The sequence below is a fragment of the Sebastes umbrosus genome, chromosome 23, assembly GCF_015220745.1.
Source record: "Sebastes umbrosus isolate fSebUmb1 chromosome 23, fSebUmb1.pri, whole genome shotgun sequence".
NCBI classification, from domain to species: domain Eukaryota; kingdom Metazoa; phylum Chordata; class Actinopteri; order Perciformes; family Sebastidae; genus Sebastes; species Sebastes umbrosus.
Genome location: NC_051291.1, coordinates 19,109,532 through 19,131,785, shown reverse-complemented (window position 1 = coordinate 19,131,785; position 22,254 = coordinate 19,109,532). Strand labels below are relative to the sequence as shown.

Here is a 22,254-nt window from a genome sequence, read left to right as displayed (position 1 = left end):
GTTATGGGTGATTATTGTTTGCTAAAATAGCTAATGTGCTAAAGGCAGCTGTCACTTTCCACCATAGCAACCGTAAACACTGGGCTAACGGCATGGAAATAGAGTGCAGAATTAAGATACAACGTAAATACAGATTTGATTCATTTTATTTAGCATTAAATGATTTTAGTATTAGTTAGTTAGTTATTTGTAATACCATTGAATTAATTGTAATTTTTGTATTTATTTATTGTTGTCTATAAAAAACATAGTAATTATAAGAATTGTAGATTGAAAAATTAGTTTTAATACCTTTGTATATGTAGGAATTCTGAATTTATTAATGTTTAATACAATAATTTAAAGAATGTATCAACATTCTGGGACCCTGTGATTTTGACATATTGTGATTGTTGCCATTGTACATTGTTTAGAGTTGAAAAGCCGCTGAAGACCAGCTGATCGTTTCTTGTATTTTTATTTATTCTTGCAGAATTAAATTTGTTAAAATATGTCCATGTTGAGTCCGGTGTGATTCGTGGGTGCAACACATACAACGTGAGATACATGCAGGTCAGTGACTTTGCATGAGACTTTTGCATTAAAACAAGTAACAAGTTCATATGTCCATTTGTGCATCTTTCACATTATTATTTAGTATTTATTCGTTGACAAGAAGTATAAAAAAGGAATTTCATCATGGAGTTGTTTTCATCGGGGAAAAAAATGTCCTTGAATAGAGCGAGGAAATAGAAAAATAATGGTCTTGTTCTGCGCAATGCCACACTTGCACATTTGGTGTGAAAACATGGTAATGGGTTTTCCTGAATGTACATTTCACATCAACAGGAATAAACTATAAAATACAAATACACCATCTAACCGACACTCCGGTATACTTCTGGTAGAAATCGCAGACTGTTCTTGTTTACTCTTCAGCTTTATAGGTCACAATCAATCAAACTTAAAGCCCTTAAGTAGCCACTTCAAGTCTAGGAGCTACTTCGAGCGCAGACATTTCTGTAAAAATAAAATGTAATCAGACACTATTGAAACCTCAGCCGGGGTGATTGGTCAGGTCACAGTTTATGAAATAGTCTGATGCCTCTGGACAGCGCTACTAAACAGGCTTCATTTTCATTTCACTGCAAAGTGAGAGCCTAGGGAGCATCATATCATATTTTAACAACACTATATTTGGCATGTGGAGTTATAATTTGAGGCAGAAGATGTGGCAAACAACGCTTTCATACAATCACAGGTTTGGTGTAAATTCCAACACCTTTCGTCATCGCCGTATGCATAAAGGTGTCACGTCACCGTATTGCCGCAGTTCATCTACCTCTCGCTGCATTATTTACAGATCACACTCGAGTCACATGGAAAGGTGTGCGAGTCACAAGGAAGCGATCACATCCACACTCTTTTATTTTAAGATGTCTCTTCCGCAATCCTCCCCCTAATTATTTTCCAAAGTGTTTGTGTGCAGCATTCACGGGAGGAAATACATTTGTGCATTTTATTCTCAGTTTTGCCGAAGTTCAGAGAAAAAGCAATCAGGTTTTTTTTTTAAATTTCAGTCTCAATTCACAGGCATATTTTCTCCCAGAAAATGCAGGAAATGTGCATCTCTCTATGGCTATGCTGAGCAAAATGACAACCAGGGGGATGCTTAACACATAGATATGAATTCATACATATGAATGTCACACACATCCATCACCGTTGCCGGAATAGTACCTGCCATTTTATTACTCTTTTAGGATAAGGGAAGATGAGAATCTCGACGGTGTGTCTGGTTCGGAGTCGGAGGAAAATGGAGCTGAGTACGTGTGTGTGAGCATACTGTATGTGTTTGTTGGTGTGTGTGTGTGTGTGTGTGTGTGTGTATCCCGAGGCGCTCCCTGAAGCAGCTGTGTGAAGACAGATGCCTCCAGTCACTTTGCGGTCAAACTGTCACACACACACACTGCATGTCTGGACAGATGACCGCCACCCTGGACGACGGTGCAAGCGACGGTGAGTAATGGAGAAGATGCGTGTGAATGCTGCATCACTGCGTTAACGGTAAGGAACACGATAAATAATAAAAAACTGCACAGCTCACGTTGGCATTATCATTCAGCTGGAGGGGGATTCCCTGCGAGGTGAGAGTGTATTTCGAGGGCGTCGGATCTGGATCGTCATGAGTGCATGGAAGAGAGATATGCTAAACATAGTGTTTTACCTTTGTCTGGTGCTGAGAGGTTGGGGTCGCTCCGTGGTAAAGTGGTATCGCCTATCTGATGAGAAGGAGCTCTCTGCACAGAGGAAAGAAATAGTCCAAATGACAAACATGTACAGCGGGAAACAGTGCGATCTGAGATAACATAGGTAAATGCCAGCTTTAACGCGGGGAGGAATAATTGAATATTGAACGGTTAAAATAAATATCAAGGTGTGAAATCTCTCCCTAGCAAATTCAATAGAAGAGACAGAGGGAGGAGGCACAGATAGCAACAGAGTCAGAGAGAGAGTGTTGAATGCGTAATGACCTTTATGTCTGGCAGTGGTGTGATATTTGTAGAAGTGGGTGAGCACTCGCCCTCCATCCTCAAGTTGCTCTAATTACAGTAAATGCTACAAGTCATCAATGTTTCTAATAATCAATGTTCCATTAGCAGCTGCTAGTTGCTCTCAGGTATGGGAATAATCATTTAGGCCTCCCACCGTCTATTCATTTGGAGACTTAAAACGATTCAACACAACACAGGGTGAGAAAAGCAGGTGAAGTACGCCACTACTGCTGACCCTGAGAGATGAAAGACCTCGACAAACATTTTTCTTTTACAGTAGCTTTGTCACCGAGGATGGGGTGTGTGATTGCGTTACATACTGCCCTTCAGCTAGAGAAGAAGACACTGCAATATCATGTTGTTCTTGTTGGCTCTCGTTCTTGCTGTACTGGAATGTTTTCTTCACTGAAATTGAGGCAAAGCTACTGGACTGCTGCTCTTGAAAAACAGAAATTCTCATCTACAAAAGGCCTCGTAGCATGTGTCCTCGTCCAGGAGGCAATTTTTTCCTGTCGCCCATTGAGATGTGCTGTACAATACAAAGGTGACCTTGATTTCCTGCCCCAGCATGCACCTCAAAAAGTGGCTGCAGAGTCGGGACAAACATGCCTATAAGGAGCGAAGTGTCAAAACATATGTTGATTTTGTCTTATTCCAAATCACTAATTTAGGTAGGTGGAGCCAAGTGAGCACGACTGAAGAGGACGCAACCATCTGTAGGAGCCACAAGAGAGAGAAAGTAAAAAAACGAGTGTTCCTCTTCCATCACCCTCATAAGAAAAAAAAGAATAGCACACCCAGGGTGGAGATGTCCATCTGCTTATAGAGAGAGTATAGAGAGCGGGAAGGGAAGTGTCTCCCCCACATTCTGTATTTCAAACTTTCCTTTTAATTATATTCTCAACGTTACTTTATATAGAAACACAGACGGCCCTCAATACTACAAAACACACAAGCCTTGGTCGCCGTTGCTATGGAGAAGAAGAGCTGTAGTGAATTCAAAAACACTTTGTTGTTGCAGTTGGGAACAAAACAGAGCAACGTAGTTGTTAAATGTATTATCAGTTTTCTGAACACCGTAATCTTAAGCTTCCCTCCACCGTTAACATAACTAATCTTAAGCTTGGTGACTGGATGTTTCTTGCCAAAATGCACCTTGGGGAGTCATGGTTAAAGGTCTTATTGATAACATTTTTATGTAAATGAATCATTCAAAAATAATAATACAACCACAGAGTTTTTAGAAAAGTGCAGAATCATTTTTATATCTAATTTTTATATATAATTAATAATTACATTTTTTTTTACGAATTTTGTTTATCTCTGTGGAAGATATCCGATGTTTGGTTCCTACTTCTAACAAGGCTTGTGAGCCAATAGTATTACGATCTTACAACCTTAACTAATGGGTTAAAAGTTAGATTGTCTTAATGTTATAGTTCCTTCAAACTATGTATAGCGAAGATGTGCATCAGACGGGATTTAGAAGTGGGTGGCTGACTGGAAAATAAGTAGGTATACGCCGATTACCTGCGTATTCCCTGCACTACATCACGGCTTAGAAGACAAGCTAAACGTTACCTAAAACTCGTTAGCCATATCCTCAGATTACATTACATAAACCTTAAAACACCACCACACAAAGTAACCGTAATCTATAGCTAATGTATAGCTACTTGTTGCAAAATGACTCCATTACTGTACCGTAAAAGATTCATCACTTCACATGACTGTCTGTCAGAGTCTCCCACCACTCAACCATAAAATATGCAGTTCGTGCAACGAACTGGCAACCACCTGTTGTGAAGTGAATGCAGTGGAACAAAGGAGGGAGAGTGTGACTTCTCCCCTTACGTTTTTTATGTACAGTGTTGCACCTTCAACTGTTTATCAAATATATTTTCTGATAGAGTTTTGCATCTTCTTTACTGATGATTCAACCGAGTTGCATGCAAGACGTGGAAGTGCGTCACCTGTGAGTCATCTCCCATTGTTTATGGAGAAAATGACCAGCAACAACAACCAGAGGTGCCTGAAATAGCTCTTCTAATTCCGTAACGCTATTGTGATTCTTTGGGTATGCTAATATGCTAAAGGCCTACGTGACGCCACACGTGGAACAATAGCATTTTCATTTTAGTTGGCAAATTAGATTTATTTTTTTATAGTATTTCATTACACAAAATGGTTTCGATGCATCGTTACTGTGTGTCCTTCTATTGCTGGCTTACCTTTGCATTAGTGCAGCTAATAATCAGTGCCTCAGGGAACAATATTCTCAAACTTGTCCTTGTGTTCAGTCACTGAAAGGTCAAAAGCTCATTCGTCTGTATCTATTTTTTAACAACTTGTTCTTTGCATGCAAATATCCATTAGTTTTAACCTAAGGGAGGTGACAGTTATTTGACTTGACAATTAAAATCTATTCTATACTAGAACACAAGTTATAGCCGGATCCAATAAATGTGTTCATTCCTTCTGGTTATACCGCCCACCTTAATGTGTGTGTGTGTGTGTGTGTGTGTGTGTAAAGCACCTGTGCAGGGTCCAGGGGGTTGGGGAAGATGGCGCTGACCGGTCGCTCTCGTGGAGACAGACAGGCGTTTTCTCTGGAATGCTTGTGTTTCTCTGCCATCTGGGGTGAACCTGGAAACGGACGGTATGAGATGTTACAGCAATAACACACACTATAACACACACGCACGCACGCGCACAAGCACGGCCATGTGCAACACATAAGGGACCAAATAGCAGCAAGGTGTTAGACTATTACCCACAAATACTGGCAATCAGGAAAGGCCAATCTCTCTTTCTCCCTCCGAGCCTCTCTACCATTCTTTCAGCCTCACTAGCTCTACGACATGATAAATGGCCTGCCCCCTTCCCCACACACACACACACACACACACACACACACACACACACACACACACACACACACACACACACACACACACACACACACACACACACACACACACACACACACACACACACACACACACACACACACACACACACACACACACACACCCTCCTCACTCCCTCCTAGCGCACTCCCTCACCTCCTCCGTTAGACTGGACAATTACAGTACGACAGACGGGGACACATGCTAAACCTTGACACAGAAACATATGTAGCACACGCACCGAGATAACCGCAACGCACGCCGGCACCGTTTCCACAGCTACTTCCCCTCATGTGACGTTAGCCACTGTATAGAATCTCGATCCATTAGCGAATGCGATAGCACTTGGAAGGCTATCATGCGAGTATGAGATACCTATCGCCTGGCTCTCATTCAGATAAGACCACACAAGCAATAACTCTCTACAGGCTTTATGGGTAGACAGAGGGCCCCTTTTATAAGGGCGCCGCCCGCTGCCAGTGGCTCGCCAAAGGGGAGTGTATAAGCTTCCATAAACGTCTTCATATATCCTCACTTTTTATGATGTGGATCAGGCAGAAACACGTTTGCACATTTGAACATGAGATAAGACAGCAGGCAGACGGAGGAAGACATTAGATATTCACACTCCAGCACACTGTAGAGGAGGCTTTGGATGGCCCGGGCTGGACTGGAGATTGTATTGAGGTCCAAGAGAGATACTCCACAGCGCTGTAATCATCTCTTACTCTCTGTTGCATCTTCACCCGCTCCATGTTTCTTTCAACAGCATTTGTCACCACCACGTCTCAGCCCAGCTCATTTTGTATTCTCTCTATTTTCCAGTCTCAACCCTTTCCCTCCCGCCCCCCTCATTGTTCTCTTCTTTCTACCCCGTCATCCTCTCACTGCTCGCGTTCCCTTAGCTGTTGTCTAACCCTGCACGACCTCGCCAGACAGGACGCCGCGCCGGTTGGAGAGAACATCGTGTCACTTGAAAGGTCAAAGGTTCAGTCCCCGTGTTCAGTGTGTCCAGCTGAACCTTCTGTCTTCCTCCTCCTCTGTCTGCGGGAGTCACTCTGGAGTGAAATATCAGCTAAAAGCTCTACAGTGTGTAACATTGTAAAAATGAGTGCTTTCTGAGGAGCGCCGGTCGGTCTCACCTCTGGCACTGGAGGGGGCTGAGCTGGTGACGTTGGGCGAGGCAGAATGGTTGGAGCTGAGGCTTGAGGTAGACGGACTGGGCTGTAGGTGGGATGACAACAACAACAACAACATCACTAAAACAGAACAGTGATGTATGTATAACAGAACAGTATGAAAGTATATTTTATATGTTTAAATAAATTAGCTTACTTTATAATACATTATTGACAAAAATAAATGTTTGTGATGAAGTCTTTAGGGCTGGGCAAATATATCTGTCATGTTTATCTTCAGCTCAATAATTAACACATTTAATCTGTACAAAAACATGTGGTGGTTTTACAGCGGTTATGTGCTGGACTATTCATAGTTACTGCCTGTTGCCGAGACACAACAAGACTAAGCTAAACGGCTGTAGGTGATAGCTTCATATTTAGGTAGCACGCCCATGTCTATAATGCCTTATAAACATACTTATAATGAGTTATAATCTGCTTAAAGCAATGTATGGTTACAGCTATTGATAATGCTTTATAACAATAATCATAAAACATCATGAAGCATTTTATAATAAGGTCAAGTATTATAATTCTTCATAATTGCTGGTCATTTTTGACTGATATTTTTTGCAGGGATCATAGTGTTTTATAATTCCCATAGTTGGAACACATTACAATCATTTTATAAGCAAGGGACAATGTACAGCAAGCCGGTCCACAGGTCTGGCTTCGCCTTGAGGGGGTTTATTTCACAACAATGACCCGCTAGCTGTACATTATCTCGCTTATTACACAGTTACTTACTTAAAAATCAATAATGTGACACAAAATGGTCCTCCAGAGTCCGAGTTAAGGAATGCGTCATTAGCAACGGTCTGTTATACATAGCAACAGTCTGTTATAAAGAAATAAAAGGCTGTAGAACGCCATGATTGACCAATCAGAATGGAGTATTCAACAAAGCCGTGTAATAATGCACTATATTCACTGTTGTAATGCATTATAATATGATTATTCTAACTGGTCATTGGGTGCTTTACATTAAGTAATGAAATTCCTGAGGTATAGGCACATATAATACATTATGAGCTGGTTATAAGTCACTAGAATTGGTCATTATTTATGAAAAAAATATCATTAAATCTATGCACACACAAAACATTATAAGAGTGACCAGCAATCATGAAGTATTTACTTGACCTTATAAGTCATTATAAACTGCTTTATAATGTGTTATGATTATTGTTATAAAGCATCAGGAATATATGTGAGTGTGAGTAACTATAATTATACAGTGCTATAAGGAGATTATATTTTATATAAGCATGTTTATAATGCATTAAAAACATGGGTGTCATAGAAGGTGCTACCCATATAGATTACACTAGATTAGACTGTCACTGACAAAAACAACCCAAAAAGAAACCGATAAAAAATCCATATACAATCCATCACAGCGTCTGCAGCTGAAACCTTAAAAGTATATGTCTCCATGAGGGTGGGGGTTAAAGGCTTAATGCACTTTGTGACTTGACATGTTCTGCAATGATACTTGTCTGTTGGGACATCGTTCAGTGAATTGCACTTGATCTATAGAATAAAAGCTATGATGTTCAAAAATAATATTGTAATAGGTTCAGTCAGATCTCCGACAACAGGCTTTTTTTTCCTCTCGTGTTTGCCTCTGCTGCCTGGCCAGGTGCGCCACAAAAGCTTGCCAGGAGTTGTCGGCAGCTTTTCTGAATTGGCCAAATCTAGTTTAGATTACTGCCCAACTCCAGCAAGCTGCCTGGACGGACCACACAAAGCAATCGTGTCCTTATTTGATATAATCACGACAATTTGCTTGGCCCGGACAAAAGCTCCGAACAAGCGGAGAGAACAGAGATAGAGAGAGAAAGGGTCAGAGGAGAGGAGAAATGACGGTGGAACGGAGAGAGGAGGATTACAAAGTATTGCACTTGAAACCTGTAGGGAGCACGGGGGCAAATGTTGGGATGATGACTCAATCTAATTACCTTAAGAGTACTTGTGTGGTTGTGTGTATGAGAGAGAGAAAGAGAGAGGGAGAGAGGGAGATTACCTGCATGTTGAAGACTTCATCCGAACTCTCCGATTGCCCTGTGATGTTACTGACTTCGTTGGAGGCCTGAGACGACAGAGAGGACGAGGAGTAGCGGTTCACCGCAGGGTAGCTGGGCAGACTGAGGGTGAGAGAGAGACACAGAGAGAGACGGTTACGGTGGGTTTCCATAAAGGGACACCGGCTATGGTATTTTGTTTCATTAGCTTTCAGAGGTTTCACTCACCGAAAGTTCAGCATGAAAAGCCGACAAAAAAGGCAGGCAGGGAGGGGGACAAAGACAAACAGGGACAGAAAATGTCAGATTATAAGAAGATAATCGATGCAGCAATCACAGCATTCCATCAAGCACTTGTCTGGGAAAAGTGTAAAAGAAAGGTTAGAGAACAAACACAATGGGTTTCTTAAAGGGAAGGTTAAAGCGGAAGTCATCACCAAAAATGATTTGAAAAGAAATAACTTGTTGTTGTGTTGCCAAACAACAAAGAAAAGCTCAATAAGTAAAACGTGAAATGCCACTGGGAGATTGAGGTGATGTGTATGTCTGGATGTGTGGCTTCGCCTCCTGGGATCAGACTGGGGAGGCAGAATGTCGCAGGTAGACAGAGTGGCAGGGTCACTGAACACATCAAGAACACAGACACACGCGTGTGCACACGGTCTGTCCGCCGGCTCGGCAGCAGCCACACAGTAATATCCCTGTGGGTGCCAGCCAGCCGCCCCCACCTATCGCATGCCCAGATGGAGCCACACTGGTGGAGAACGGAAGGAAGAAGGGAGCAAAGGCACCGAGCGTGGTGTTCGAGGTGAGGTGGGGACACAAATAAAAAAACAAGAGAGAAGGGCAGCGCATCGAGAGAAAGCAGAGAAAGGTGAGAAAATATGAAGGAGAAACTTGTAGTAAAAGAAGCTTTTTGGGTAAATTTGTAGGAGAAAAGAAAGACAGACATAACATCAATAAAATACAAAAAAATAAAAGCAAAATTCTTAGTCGTCACCTCCGCCTGGCAACCGCTCTGCCACCGTCTGGGCTGATGATGTTGGGCACCGAGTTCCTGCATGTTCGCGGGCTCCCGTTGGTGAAGTGCACTGGGCTTGCGCGCACATAAGCCGGAAACTCCTGGGGTTTTAAAATTGGAGAAGAGGCAGTGCACATGATTAAATGCTCAGCGCCAGCGTGAGGTATGTAAATAAAATACACACAAATGCAGATGAAGGAAGTGTGTGTAATGAGGGGTGGCTTTTCTCCGCGGAGCACTGAAGGGGTCATTCACTCGGAAGTCTGAAACGCAGCGGGTGGGCCTCTGTTGTCACATACAGTGTGCACTTCCATGAGAGATTTAATGATTTGAGGAAAATCATTAACACAAGCTGGATTGTTTTAATCTTCCAAATACATAATTTATACTCATTAACAAAAATAACTTCTGTTTAACTTGACATTTGAAGCCCTCATTGATTTACAAATGCCTCTGCAATACGTTCTGAAAGATGTACTGAAGTGTCACAGTGTCTCGTCTTCTGGCCTACCTGTATGCCCAGACTGGATTTCATCAGATGAAACTGGTCCACTAGCTTCTTGTGGAGAGGCCTCATGTCCGGGGGGACGACCTTCTCATGCACGGCGAGGCCATACTCCAGAATGTGTGCCTGAAAAACAAAAAACAAATCTTTTAACATCTCTGTTGTATTACAAACAACCAAATCTGAGGACAAGTGTAGAGATGAATGAAAATGACAGAGCTTTTATTCCTCCCACTTCATCTGTGTAAATCGCTAAATATTTGCTCCCGACGTGCTCGGTTAAAATTAGTCTGCAAGTTGACAAATTCAGTGAAATACCTTCCACTTAACACATGTTATTGTGAATTGAGTTTTGTTTAGCCATATTTAATGTAATTTCTTATTACTTTTTAACAAGAACAATTAAGAACAATTTGTGAATACAATGAGATACAGTAAATATTTTGAAAAACTATGAGCAAGCTAATCTCACCTGATACTAGAGGTACTAGAGAGAAAAAATGTTCAACTTAGTACATATCTTGGTTATGTATGAGTTAAAGGTGCAGTGTGTAGGATTTGGCAGCATCTAGCAGTGAGGTGGCAGATTGCAACCAACTGAAACTCTGCCAGTGTGCCAAGTGTGTAGGAGAACTACGGTGGCCAATGCAAAAAAGCAAATAGCCTTATCTAGAGCCAGTGTTTGGTTTGTTCGTTCTTGGCTCCTGTAGAAACATGGCGGTACAACATGGCAGATTCTGTGAAGAGGACGTGCTCCCCTAGAAATAAACGGCTCATTCTAAGGTAACGAAAACACAACTATTCTTATTTTCAGGTGATTATACACTAAAGAAAACATACATATTAATAGTATATTCCATTTCTGTCAACAGATCCCCCTAAATGCGACAAAATCCTCCTTTAACACTTTTAATTGTGAATTGAGTTTTATTTAGTCATATTTTATAACTTTTTAACAAGAAAAATGTGTGAATACAATGAGATACAGTAAATACCTGGGAAAAAAACATGTGCTATATCAGCAAAACCAAGCTGATCTCACATAATAGAGGTACTACAATAGAGCTGGACCAATAAAATGCAGTACAGAAATACCTAACGTATGTGATAAAACTGCATTTATATCATTTTTCACCAGAAAAATGTTCCACTTAGTACATATCTTGATCAGAGTTACGGGATCCTTATCAAAAAAATGTGAATATGATATGTGTTTAGGTGAAAATAATGAATACTGGCCAATATAGTGTTATCTGATTATTATTTTTAACTCTCAGACACAGGTATCTGCCTCAATAATCCAGTACCTGTCTGGCAACTCAAGGTCCACTTCCTCGCTTTCATTTGCAGATTGAGAAAGCTCTGAAAAAAGCGAGTTAAGTGGACCTTGAGTTGAGAATGTTTTGTCAGAGGATAATCATGCTGTTTGATATAAAGGTGGCCTATTCATGATCATCTTTTTATGTATTTCCTGTGCATTTAAAGCACACGATGAGCATTCACTACACTCACACATGTATACATCTTTTATTACAGACCTGTTCAAACATGAGTTCTCTCAGTCGCCCGATCTTCTCGCCATCCTCGGGGTGATTCATAACGTAGTCCTTCACGAAGAAGGCCTGCGTGGAGACAAAATGCAGAATATCTGTTATGTGCACACCGGGAGCTGAAGCGCTATGCTTTCTGCGCTGCAGTGTTACCTGAATCCCTGCTGGGCTGACACAGTGAATTAGTGTCCACACACTTTGTATTGAATCCTTAAAAAACAAAATATCCAAAGAGAATAAACTAACATTCAGCTCAAGTGGGGTGTAATGCTACTGTCTGGGTTTTTTTTTGTTGTTGTGGTATTAATATCGAGTTCAGGGACCAGAATAAAAGTACACAAGGGCTAAAAATAGAGACGGAAAAACTCTGTGCCAAATGGTGGGATCAGAGGATTGATTTGACTTTGATTTAGGGGCCAATTTTGGTCTTAAATTTTAAAAGCTTTCTTCAAATCACGTCCATTCATGTAACAGTTACAGATCATGTCTCTCCAGAAACATCATACTTCTTGATTATGGGTTTCAGACTGCGCTTTCTATTCGCTTCTCCAGACATTTCCTTCAAAAAACGGCGACTTCAAGGAGGAACAGATAAGATGAGAAATGGCCTGGTGTGCTTTTGAACGATGATAACCGTTTTTTTTTTTTTTTTTGTGGCACCCATACATTAAAACGCCAGTCCCCTCGCTGTTTACAATGCCATCAACACTTCAACATCAACACAGATTATGTTAAATCCTTTTCAATCTGCATCGGAGCGCACAAAGAGGGAGAGACGGCGAGCCGATGAAAAGGCCCCGGCTCGCAATCTGCTTTCAAATCTGCCAAAGAGGGAAACACACACACACACACACACACACACACACACACACACAGAAAATAAGGGACTGAAAGGTAAAGGGGGAGTTCGCAAAAAAAAAGATCAGCGCGGTTTCTCTCCCAAGGACATAGCTGTTTATCTCCAAAGAGACAGAGCCAGATGACAGTTACAGAGGAGGATAATGCTTGAAACATGTCACACAAAGTCGTAGATCCCTGTCAATGAATGCACTGAGACTACCAATCCTCAATAAAACAAGGAATATTATTATTCCAGACAAACATCCTCAGATGGCAATCTTCGTCACGATAGCATTTATTAGTATGCACTGCACAATATCACGTTCCTCTCTTATTAAACCACGAAACACAGACGGATATAAGAAATGAAAAATATTACATCGCATGAATGTTATTATGCTCTTTATAAGCGATATACTATATGGTGCACATGCAACAGAGCCATGGTGGTACTTCTAAAAGAGAGACGGGGCTGCGTTTCAGCAGGAAATTCCGTCCAAGGACCTCCGGAAAAGGCAGCGAAAAAATCAATAATCTTCTACGAATGATGGAAAAATTTTGCGCCGGGCTGCAGGGAGTGAGTCCTCGCCATGGAGTAGCTCAGTTAATCATTAGAAAAGTCCAATTAGAGATGGAACGGTAGGGGGGGGAAGCATGGGGGGAATAAATCAGACGGCATTCTCCCTGTAGGGTTTCAACTCAAACTAAAGCAATAAATCTGAATATTAATAATGACAATTTCTCCTTCATTCGTAGCCGAGCGAACCTCCACAGCTGTCAATCGGCATTACGCGGGGAAATTAATAGATTCTACCGGCGCGTTCCGTAAGGGGTACCTCATGCGATATTCTGCAAAGAAAAATGAGTGTTGACGTCGGTGGCGGTGCGTTTTTGCTGCAGAAACAGCCCCCATCTGTGTCCGCCTCTTGATAAATAATTGAAATATGTCACTTTTGCATTGTGTGTGAAACGAAAACACAAATTAAAAATGGTTGAAGGAAGTTGGTGGTCAATTTTAACCAGAGAAATGCCACTTTTTATATAATTATACACTGTTAAGAATTTCCCAGTAAAATAACAGTGAAGAACTGGCAGCAGGGTTGCCTTTATGTTACTGTAAAATTAACATTATTATACTGTCGCTGAAATTTACAGCTTTGTACTGTTAATGAAAAATACAGTTTGAACTGTTTTTTTTTAATTAATTTCACAGTATTTTACAGTTAATTTACTGTTTAAAGATACATTATATAGCTGTTTTTCACCTTTCTTTTACATTATCTTACTGATTTGTTTTAATGTACTATTTAGGTTGTATTTTTTTACATACATTTTAATAAACATTATTTTTTTGCCCTAGATGAATAGACTTAGCAGGTTGCAGACATAGGAATAGTCACACTAAATACAATTAAAGGCACTTGTTAGGGAAAAGGCTATAATAGACTTGTTGACACTTTTCCCAAAAATGTGTGTCTCTAGCTGGCTACAAGCACAGAATGCAAACAATGACAACATGTGAGTGAAGAACAATAAAGCTAATTCACTGATTTTCCAATCATGTACAATGTACAAGCCTCACATGAGCAGATCAGGTCCCAGAATAAAAAAAAATACTGCATGAAACTGTTACTGATGATACTTTAGACAGTTGATCAGCAGTAAAGTGATGTTTTTTAACAATGCATTATAGTTCAGTTAAAAAACAGCCTATGAGCGTAATTTAACAGGTTTTCTTTTGTATTAACAGTAAAGCACTGTTTTTTAGCAATAACAGGTTAATACTGTTGAAATCCTGCTGTAAATTAACAGCAATTGTTTACAGTGTATACATAGAAATATACGCATGATGCTGCCATTAGTGCATCAAAGTAAAAGGGTGGCTCTATAAGTATACTGGAAGCTGAAAAATCATTCCATATACCATCATTTTTTCTAACAAAATGATGGCAGTAAAGGTGGAAAGCACTTCAGCGACCCTTGCCTTTGCGGCTCTATCAAGTATCCTACAACCCATTAATAGGCTCCTTCTACACAGAGGCACGCTCTTCTGCACAAACCCAATATACACTCACAAACACACACATACAGTAAGTGCCCACACACACACACGCACACACACCCGCATGCACGAACATGAACCCCCACACACGCGCTCCCAGTGGAAAAAGGGTGGTTGCTATGCGACACGAGCAAGTCGCTGAGTCCACTCACTTTGTTGAGGGTAAAAAAAACGCTTTTGGAAGCCTTTTTTCTTCAAAAGAGCTCCTCCTGCTTAAGAAATTGCGCTGTATTGTTATCCTGCAATTATCTACTGTCTTTTGGAGAAGCAGTAGAAGCAAATGTTTGTCAGCGGGATTGACAACATTCCAGTTTTTCCTCCACCAATCTGTGTGTCTGTCTGTTACCACTTCAGAGTATAATACAGCAGCTGCATAAACACTCCCATCTCATTCATTCAGCCATTATTAGCCATTCATCTCTCTATGCTCCGTCCTCCCACTCCTCTATCTGCCATATTCTGACCTGACCCCTCTTTCTCCCCACATCCATCCCTCCATCCATTACTCATCCATCTTATTTCCCCACCTCCATCCACTCATCTATCCATTCCCTCCATCCGCATCATTCAAAACCTTCATGTATCCATCTATCCATCTGTTCACCCGCTCCTCCCTCAGCAAAACGCTCCCTGTCCATACGTCTCTCCGCTAAAGTCCACCTTCATGCATCATTAGGCGTTCCATATGTCATCGCTCCTAACTCCCTTCCACGGTCTCTAAAGCCCTCCAACCTTATCCTCCCTCCATCCATCCATACATACCTCTTGGTAGCGGGCCAGCCCCCCGTTGACAGCGGCGTCGATGACCCCGTTGAGGCACATGGTGAGGGGGTTGATGTTCTGCATCTGCCGGCTCTGACACTGGGTGATCAACGTGCGTAGCTGTAAGTTCTTGTTCTCGATCACCTCGATGGCGTTCTCCAGCGGGCTCACCTCCACCTGCGGAGGAGGATGTTGTTGAAAAATGAAAGGTAAACTCAGGCTAGTAAACTCTGTTTCTTCTTTTAAATCACGCCTCAAAACGTACCTTTACAGGAAGGCCTTTTTAGAGCAATCCCTTGTTTTCATTTTATTATTGTTGACTTTTTTGTACACACTGTTTTATTAAGTCTTATGTTCAACCTTTTATTTTGCCCCTATGTTTTTATTCTGTATTGTTTTATCTTGATGTTTGCACTATTTTAACTCATGTAAAGCACTTTGTAACTATGTTTGGAAAAGTGCTATACAAATAAAGTTTGATTTTATTATTTCTGACAAAAGCAATAACATTTACACACTTCCACACACAATGTACTGTATAGACTAATACAAAAATAATGCCTCTCAATCATCACTTGTGACCCAATAGAAGTGTGTGGCCGTATCTACAGAGACCCGTCCCACTGCCTGTATTTTGTTATTTTGCTGTGTTCAGGACATCTATAAAAGCTTAGCGACTAGGTGCCAGATCGTAAGCACGCATCCAAGAGGAAGCTAAGAAAATTGTAGACACAACGTTGAAAAAAACACGAAACGCGAAATGGACAAAGGGGTCGGCTTTCACCCACTGGTGAGCACCATATAACTCTCGTTGAGCCGGGGAGGAGGGACCAATTTTGAATGTTGTCTTTACAAACCGCAACCAATAAATCCTACTCATTGTGCCTTTAAGATCGGACTGAGAAGTCATTGAATTTTTGGTGGGTATTCTTATTATGGAAACGAAAATTGCTAAATTTTGGCCACTTGGGGGAAGCGTAAAAAACAAGCTGTAAACACAATACTGATATATTTTATCATCATTAATTTTAAAATGGTGAAATTGTTAGATAACACTGGCTTATTTACACATCTAGCAGATATGGGGCAACATTCACATTCATTTAGAGTTGCGATTATGTCACCTGATGAATGTAAGTCCAATATTCACTCTCTTTTTAGCTCTATTTTTGGTCTCCACCAACTCCAAATATATGAAACATCAGATCTTTAGCTGCTAAACGCTCCACTATGTTCACCAGGTAGTTGCTTACTTTGTTTGTCTTAAATTATGATAATTACCTATGTTTTTATCACTACCTGCAACACCTTTCCCATACACGTAGCATTCAAACCTAGTGATTATAGCAGCTTTATGTATAAGGCACACACTGTATTATTGCAAACACATAATTAGCACATGGTGACTTTTGCGTTTACTCATGGATGCATAAAAATGTTGTTCCCTTTATGCTGCATTTTTTTTCCTTCTCTCTCTTTTTCTTTCTCTGTCTCACACAAAGCTTAATCCTCTTGCTAATAGAGCTTTTTCCAGTTCTGTATTTTTATATGCTATTGCACTGCATAACCACCGTAGAATAACACCGGGTTCACAATCCACAATTTCACACCACGCTCAGCAGCTATGCGCTGAAGAATATGTGCTTAGACCAACAGAGACACTGTGTTATGTTTTGCATACGCTGGACAAAACAGCATTTAAAAATCCTCCCACTCCTTAGAGATCCGAATGAGAAGATCCAAAGCGGAAAGCTTTTGAAGGGGATTTACGTGTAGCAATGGACTCGTGTCAAATATGAAAGTGATTCCAGGCCCAAAAAAACCCAGAATAAGTGTTGGTAAAAAAAAAATGCTCCAATACAAAAATCTATTTTAAAAATTGGACATTGGCAATCAAAGCAAAGCAATTACATTTTTAGCACACCATGTTATCTATTCAATAGAGGAAATGAAATGTGTCCAATTGCCCCGATGTCATGACCTAGGTCATTATTGTTGTTCAACGAAATGACTTGGATCGATACTTGGGTATTGGCCGGCAGTACTCTAAATTGCAACCTGCGGAATAAAAGTGTTATTACAGTGTCCCCTGTGTGATGTGTTGCAGTTATGTCCTCATGGTTATTTCATCAGAGGTTGTCACACTCACCAGCTCTCTCTTCTCCACTTCAAACCAGCGGGAGATGCCTGGAAGACTCTGGACCAGAGTCAGGGTTGTCCTCTCCACCCACAGGCTCTGCATTAACACACAATAATAGTATGGAGTATTAGCTGCTTGCTAAATTGCACATTTTGAAAGAAAAAATCCATAGCTACTTATGCCTGATGCACACATGCACTCTATCTCTGGCAGAAGTCACTAAATTTAATTACTTATACGTAGTTTAAGTGGAAACATGTAGAGTACACCTACTGCCAAACACCCACTTTAAGACATAGGTCAGGTGTCATGTCTTATATCACATATCGTCATTCATGTTCCACCACTTACCCTGTCAGCCAGCATGCTTGTCAATATGCCAACACATCGCAAGGTTATTCTGACAGCACGTTAACTATGGAAACTCTATCATTTACTGCAGGCTATTAACATAATAAATTCACACTATAGTGGAGCGCCTACAGTTATGTTCACACTATGGTTGCATTCCAAATCACATACTTAGTTACTTTTAGTTCATACTGCAGCTGCCCTTACAAAGTATGTACTGTTGCATGCAGCATGCATACAATTGGAACATACTTCTTCCAGACATTTCGCCTTGAACTTTGACATACTATGTATTGGGACCTACTAAATCTCTTTCTGGCATACTAAATAGTATGGCAGTATGTGTATTGGAACAAACAGCAGGTTTGTTGTAAACACATCTAGAGACATGGAGAATTGAAAGGAATTGTAATTTGTGTATTTTATTTACTGATATTTTATAGATTAAAGCTATGGTTGGTAAACTTAAAAAAACTACCAAGAGTACGCTAGATTTAAAATAAAATGATCCGACCGAAAAACCCATCACAGTGTTGCTAACTCTTTTCCAATGAAAGTCGCTAGCAGCTCCAAAAGTCCCTAAATCTGGCGAGAAAGTCTCCAAGTCGGCAACACTGACAGCCCGTCCCTTCAGGCCTCCCTCCAAAGCCACCCCCCCAAAATAATCATTATGAATGTAAACAATGAACATGGCTATTGTTAGTACTCACAGCTGTCAAGCTTCGGGCCAAATAAAATGATTGAACAGGCTTATTACAGTCCTGCGACAGTCATAGATACCAGATCTTTTTTTTTTTTGTCAGAGCTTTTGATTAATTGATTGCTGTTGGAATGGGGTGAGGAAAATATTGAATATTGCGTTACTATGTTTTATTACACGGCTGTGTTGAATACTCGATTCTGATTGGTCAATCACGGCATTCTACGGTCTGTTATTTCGTTATAGCAGACCGTTGCTATGTATAACAGACCGTTGCCATGGGCACAGCTCTTATGTCGGACTCTGACGGACCGTTTTTGTGTGAAATTATTGACTTCTTAAGTAAGTCGCCGTGTAATAAGCGGGATAATGTACAGCTAGCCGGTCATTGTTGTGAAATAAACACTTGCAGGGCGATGCAAGACTCCTCCGCTTCGCGTCAGGGTGCGGCATCGCCCTGTCGGGGTTCATTTCTCAACAATGACCGGCTCACTGTACACTATCCCTTACTTGTGATACTGTTATTAATTCTCAAAAACACTGAAGCGATTTTGTTTTGATAGTTAACATGTAACTCAGTCTATATTTTATGCCATTTGCAAAGAGATGCACCGTCTCAGCATATGTGCCCTCTCACAGTAGTGCTATGATGTTGGATGTAACAGAGACTGGGATTCATGCAAATGCAGATCCCACTGTTCTGATTGCATAAAAGAAGTCAACTTTACTCTGATTTTTGCATATGATGTATTCTTTATATTATGACAGTTTTCCTAAAATTAGAATTAAAAAATTCTCAATATATCACCTTGCTTACAGTATCATCACAATATATCGCAATATATTGAAGCGAGCTTCTTGCCATTACAGAACCCTAGCTTTAACTATTCCATCAATAAATTAAAAAAAATAGTAATTCAAGGTCTACTTTTCCTTTTTGAAGCTTTATTTAGTCTTTTTTTGGTCATGCTACTGTTTCCAAGGTCAAGAATTAGCTTTCATTTTGAATCTCTATGAGGCTGTATTTATGCACAGAAGTGCTTTGAGCTAAATGCTAAAATCAGTTTGCTAATATGTTCACAGTGACAATGCTGACATGCTGATGTTAAGCAGGTATGATGTTTGCCATGTGCACATGATATTTGCACTAAACTAACTTATTTTAAGCCTGGTCTAGAAGCCAGTGTCTTGTTCAAGGACACTCCGGCAGTGCAGATGAGTGCTGACATGCGGTATCGATCCAGTGTCCTCAGGTTGAGAAGGGTCTTCCGACTCGCTACACAAGCCGGCTGCCCTTTATTGATTTTCTGCTTTTTAAGGCCAAGAAACCCACCTGAACACCTCTTGGAAGAAAAAAAACATGTATTACAGTTTAGGATCAGGAAGTTGAAAGGAAGAGGGAAAAAATAAAAGACTTGACCTTTCTGCAAACATTTCTTTTTCTGCAGATAGAAACTTCTGTGTTGAATTTTTGGGCAAAAACAGTGTTCTTTTCCGCTTTATTATGACTGATCGCACCGTACCCTGGCTGCTGCACACTCTTGTCACCGTGCAAAAGTTTATCATACATATTATTCCCACCTGAGGGGCCGGAGATATCCAGCCCTGATGGAAATGCGATATCGTGATTAAATTTGGCCAAATAGCTTTGATGGAACCGAGATGAAATGACTGCATGGAGCGCGCGTGTGTGTGTGTGTGTGTGTGTGTGTGTGTGTGCGTGTGTTAATATTGAATATTTATGAGCCTAATATCAGGGTCTTTGTGGCGTGTGTGTGTGTGTGTTTAGAGTGCGTGCAGCTGTGTGGGTTTGCATGTGTGTGAGTGTAAAGACTTCATTTGCGCGGCTCTGACTAGTACCCAAGTATAATTAGTGATACCGGAGTCATGATGAATAAAACATGCGCCACACACAGACAAATACCTGGGCGCAGGTTCAAACTATCATTACCTACACGAGCCTGTGATCGATGAACAAAGCAGAGAGAAGGAAGAAAACGAAGCTGTTTCACATCGGTTTGCAGTGGGAAAAAAAATGCTAATGATCATAAATGTATAATTTTAAGTCCTGAAATATAAAAAAAAAAAAAATGATTTTTTTTACGATTTATTTCATAGCACAAGACAGTTTGGATCTACTCAACAAGCTGTAAAAGGCCGGTTCAATATCTAAGAGCACGTTTTTATATCTCCACAAAATTGGGGATGAAATTACATAAACGCAGAGGAATGTCTGTGTCGCATTGCCCTCTTACTGTGTGTGTGTGTGTGTGTGTGTGTGTGTAGTGCAGATGTGCTTTGCGTGTCAGCAGCTGTCTACCTTCATCATCTTTTCTTTCTAGTGAATTCTTTTCCCCCCCGTACCTTGAACTCATTCTCCTTGTCTTTGGTGCCCTTGTGAAAGGGCCGGTCATATCTGAACCTCCAGATGTGATTGAACTTGTAGAAGCTTTTGATGTTGTCAGGCACTCCGTCTCTCTGCAGCACATCCTGACTCTCTGGGATCGGGGTTACGGCGTAGATCTGCAGGTCTGGAAGCACCGGAAGTTAAGGAAAGTACAAGAGAGAGTGACAAGGGAAAGCACTAGAGACTAAAACTCACAAGGAATCTTCAGTGACCTGAAAGAACATGAGACACTGCAGCTCACACAGAGGACAAGAACACACACAGACAGACAGGGGTTTACAGGGTGGTTAAGTGTGTGTCTTTGAGATAAGCACATCTGTCCTGCAATATATTTTCTTTCATTAGCCACACACACACACACACACACACATACATACTTTTATTTACATCCACATGGAAACAATACCCTGCCAAGGATATACTATAAGGGACCAATATAACAATCCCTGGATGTCTAACAATATTACACATCAAAAACAAATGGTACCAAAAGCAGCAAGATCGCCGTTTCTTAACAACCGATAAGTGCACTCAGACCACAAAAGAGAGACAAAGAGGTAGAAGAACTAAACAGAGAAACAAAGACACAAAAGAAAAGTCAGTTTTTTTCTTGTGTCTTATACAAGAATTCATATGCATGAGTGTTTGCAACAAGGATATACAGATGGGTGAGCGATCAGAGAGCCTCTATTGATTAGTGTTATGTGTGAATAACACAGCGGTGTGCTAATTCATTCAGACGATCCCTGTCCTCTTCGGTAGGGAAGCACATGGAAGCAAACGTATCACATGGATACATGCCTCTCTCCATGTCTGCCCTCCATCTGGCTGTCTCTTAGCGCTGCTCTCCAGAGTCATTGTGTCATTTATGCCACTGAGTCTTTGCTTTTCCCATCTCGCTCTCCCTCCTCCTCTATACAGGCCAACAGTTGTCCCATACTGTACATTAGAGTGAATAATTAAAAAGGCTCCCATATTGAGTGCAGCTCTCAACGTGACTAGATTTATGTAAGTGGGCATGTTGAAGCACAAACTGAAGTCAGATACAAACAAAAGTACGAGAGCCTCACAGGACTTTAGCCAGGCGCAGAAGTCATTTTATAGTCTGACCCCTCCAATCATGTATGTCCACGTATAAACATTTGGCGCTCTCTCGGTCTGCACACAACAGCGCCGAGGTCTGTTCAGGAATTCTGTGCGTTTCTCTAATATGTGTCCATGTTCAAATGTTTAAATGTTGTATGTGCCAGGGGGCGTTTGTGAGCTCA

At 40.9% G+C, this 22,254-nt stretch overlaps 1 protein-coding gene across 10 annotated transcripts in view; it reads right to left on the bottom strand.

Moving 5' to 3' along the window:
- dock4b (dedicator of cytokinesis 4b) overlaps positions 1-22,254 on the bottom strand; it is a 142,450-nt gene that overhangs the window by 8,551 nt on the left and 111,645 nt on the right. For 8 of the 10 annotated variants that reach the window (XM_037761280.1, XM_037761281.1, XM_037761288.1 and 5 more), the window contains 10 exons: positions 20,944-21,110; positions 17,538-17,624; positions 15,389-15,565; positions 11,713-11,796; positions 10,181-10,300; positions 9,649-9,770; positions 8,651-8,771; positions 6,586-6,667; positions 5,071-5,180; positions 2,207-2,279 (listed from right to left, as the gene is read on the bottom strand). In XM_037761280.1, coding sequence (XP_037617208.1) covers positions 2,207-2,279; positions 5,071-5,180; positions 6,586-6,667; positions 8,651-8,771; positions 9,649-9,770; positions 10,181-10,300; positions 11,713-11,796; positions 15,389-15,565; positions 17,538-17,624; positions 20,944-21,110 — 1,143 coding nt within the window. The remainder of the gene's footprint in view (positions 1-2,206; positions 2,280-5,070; positions 5,181-6,585; positions 6,668-8,650; positions 8,772-9,648; positions 9,771-10,180; positions 10,301-11,712; positions 11,797-15,388; positions 15,566-17,537; positions 17,625-20,943; positions 21,111-22,254) is intronic. The other 2 variants (XM_037761282.1, XM_037761284.1) reach the window with 1 other exon arrangement.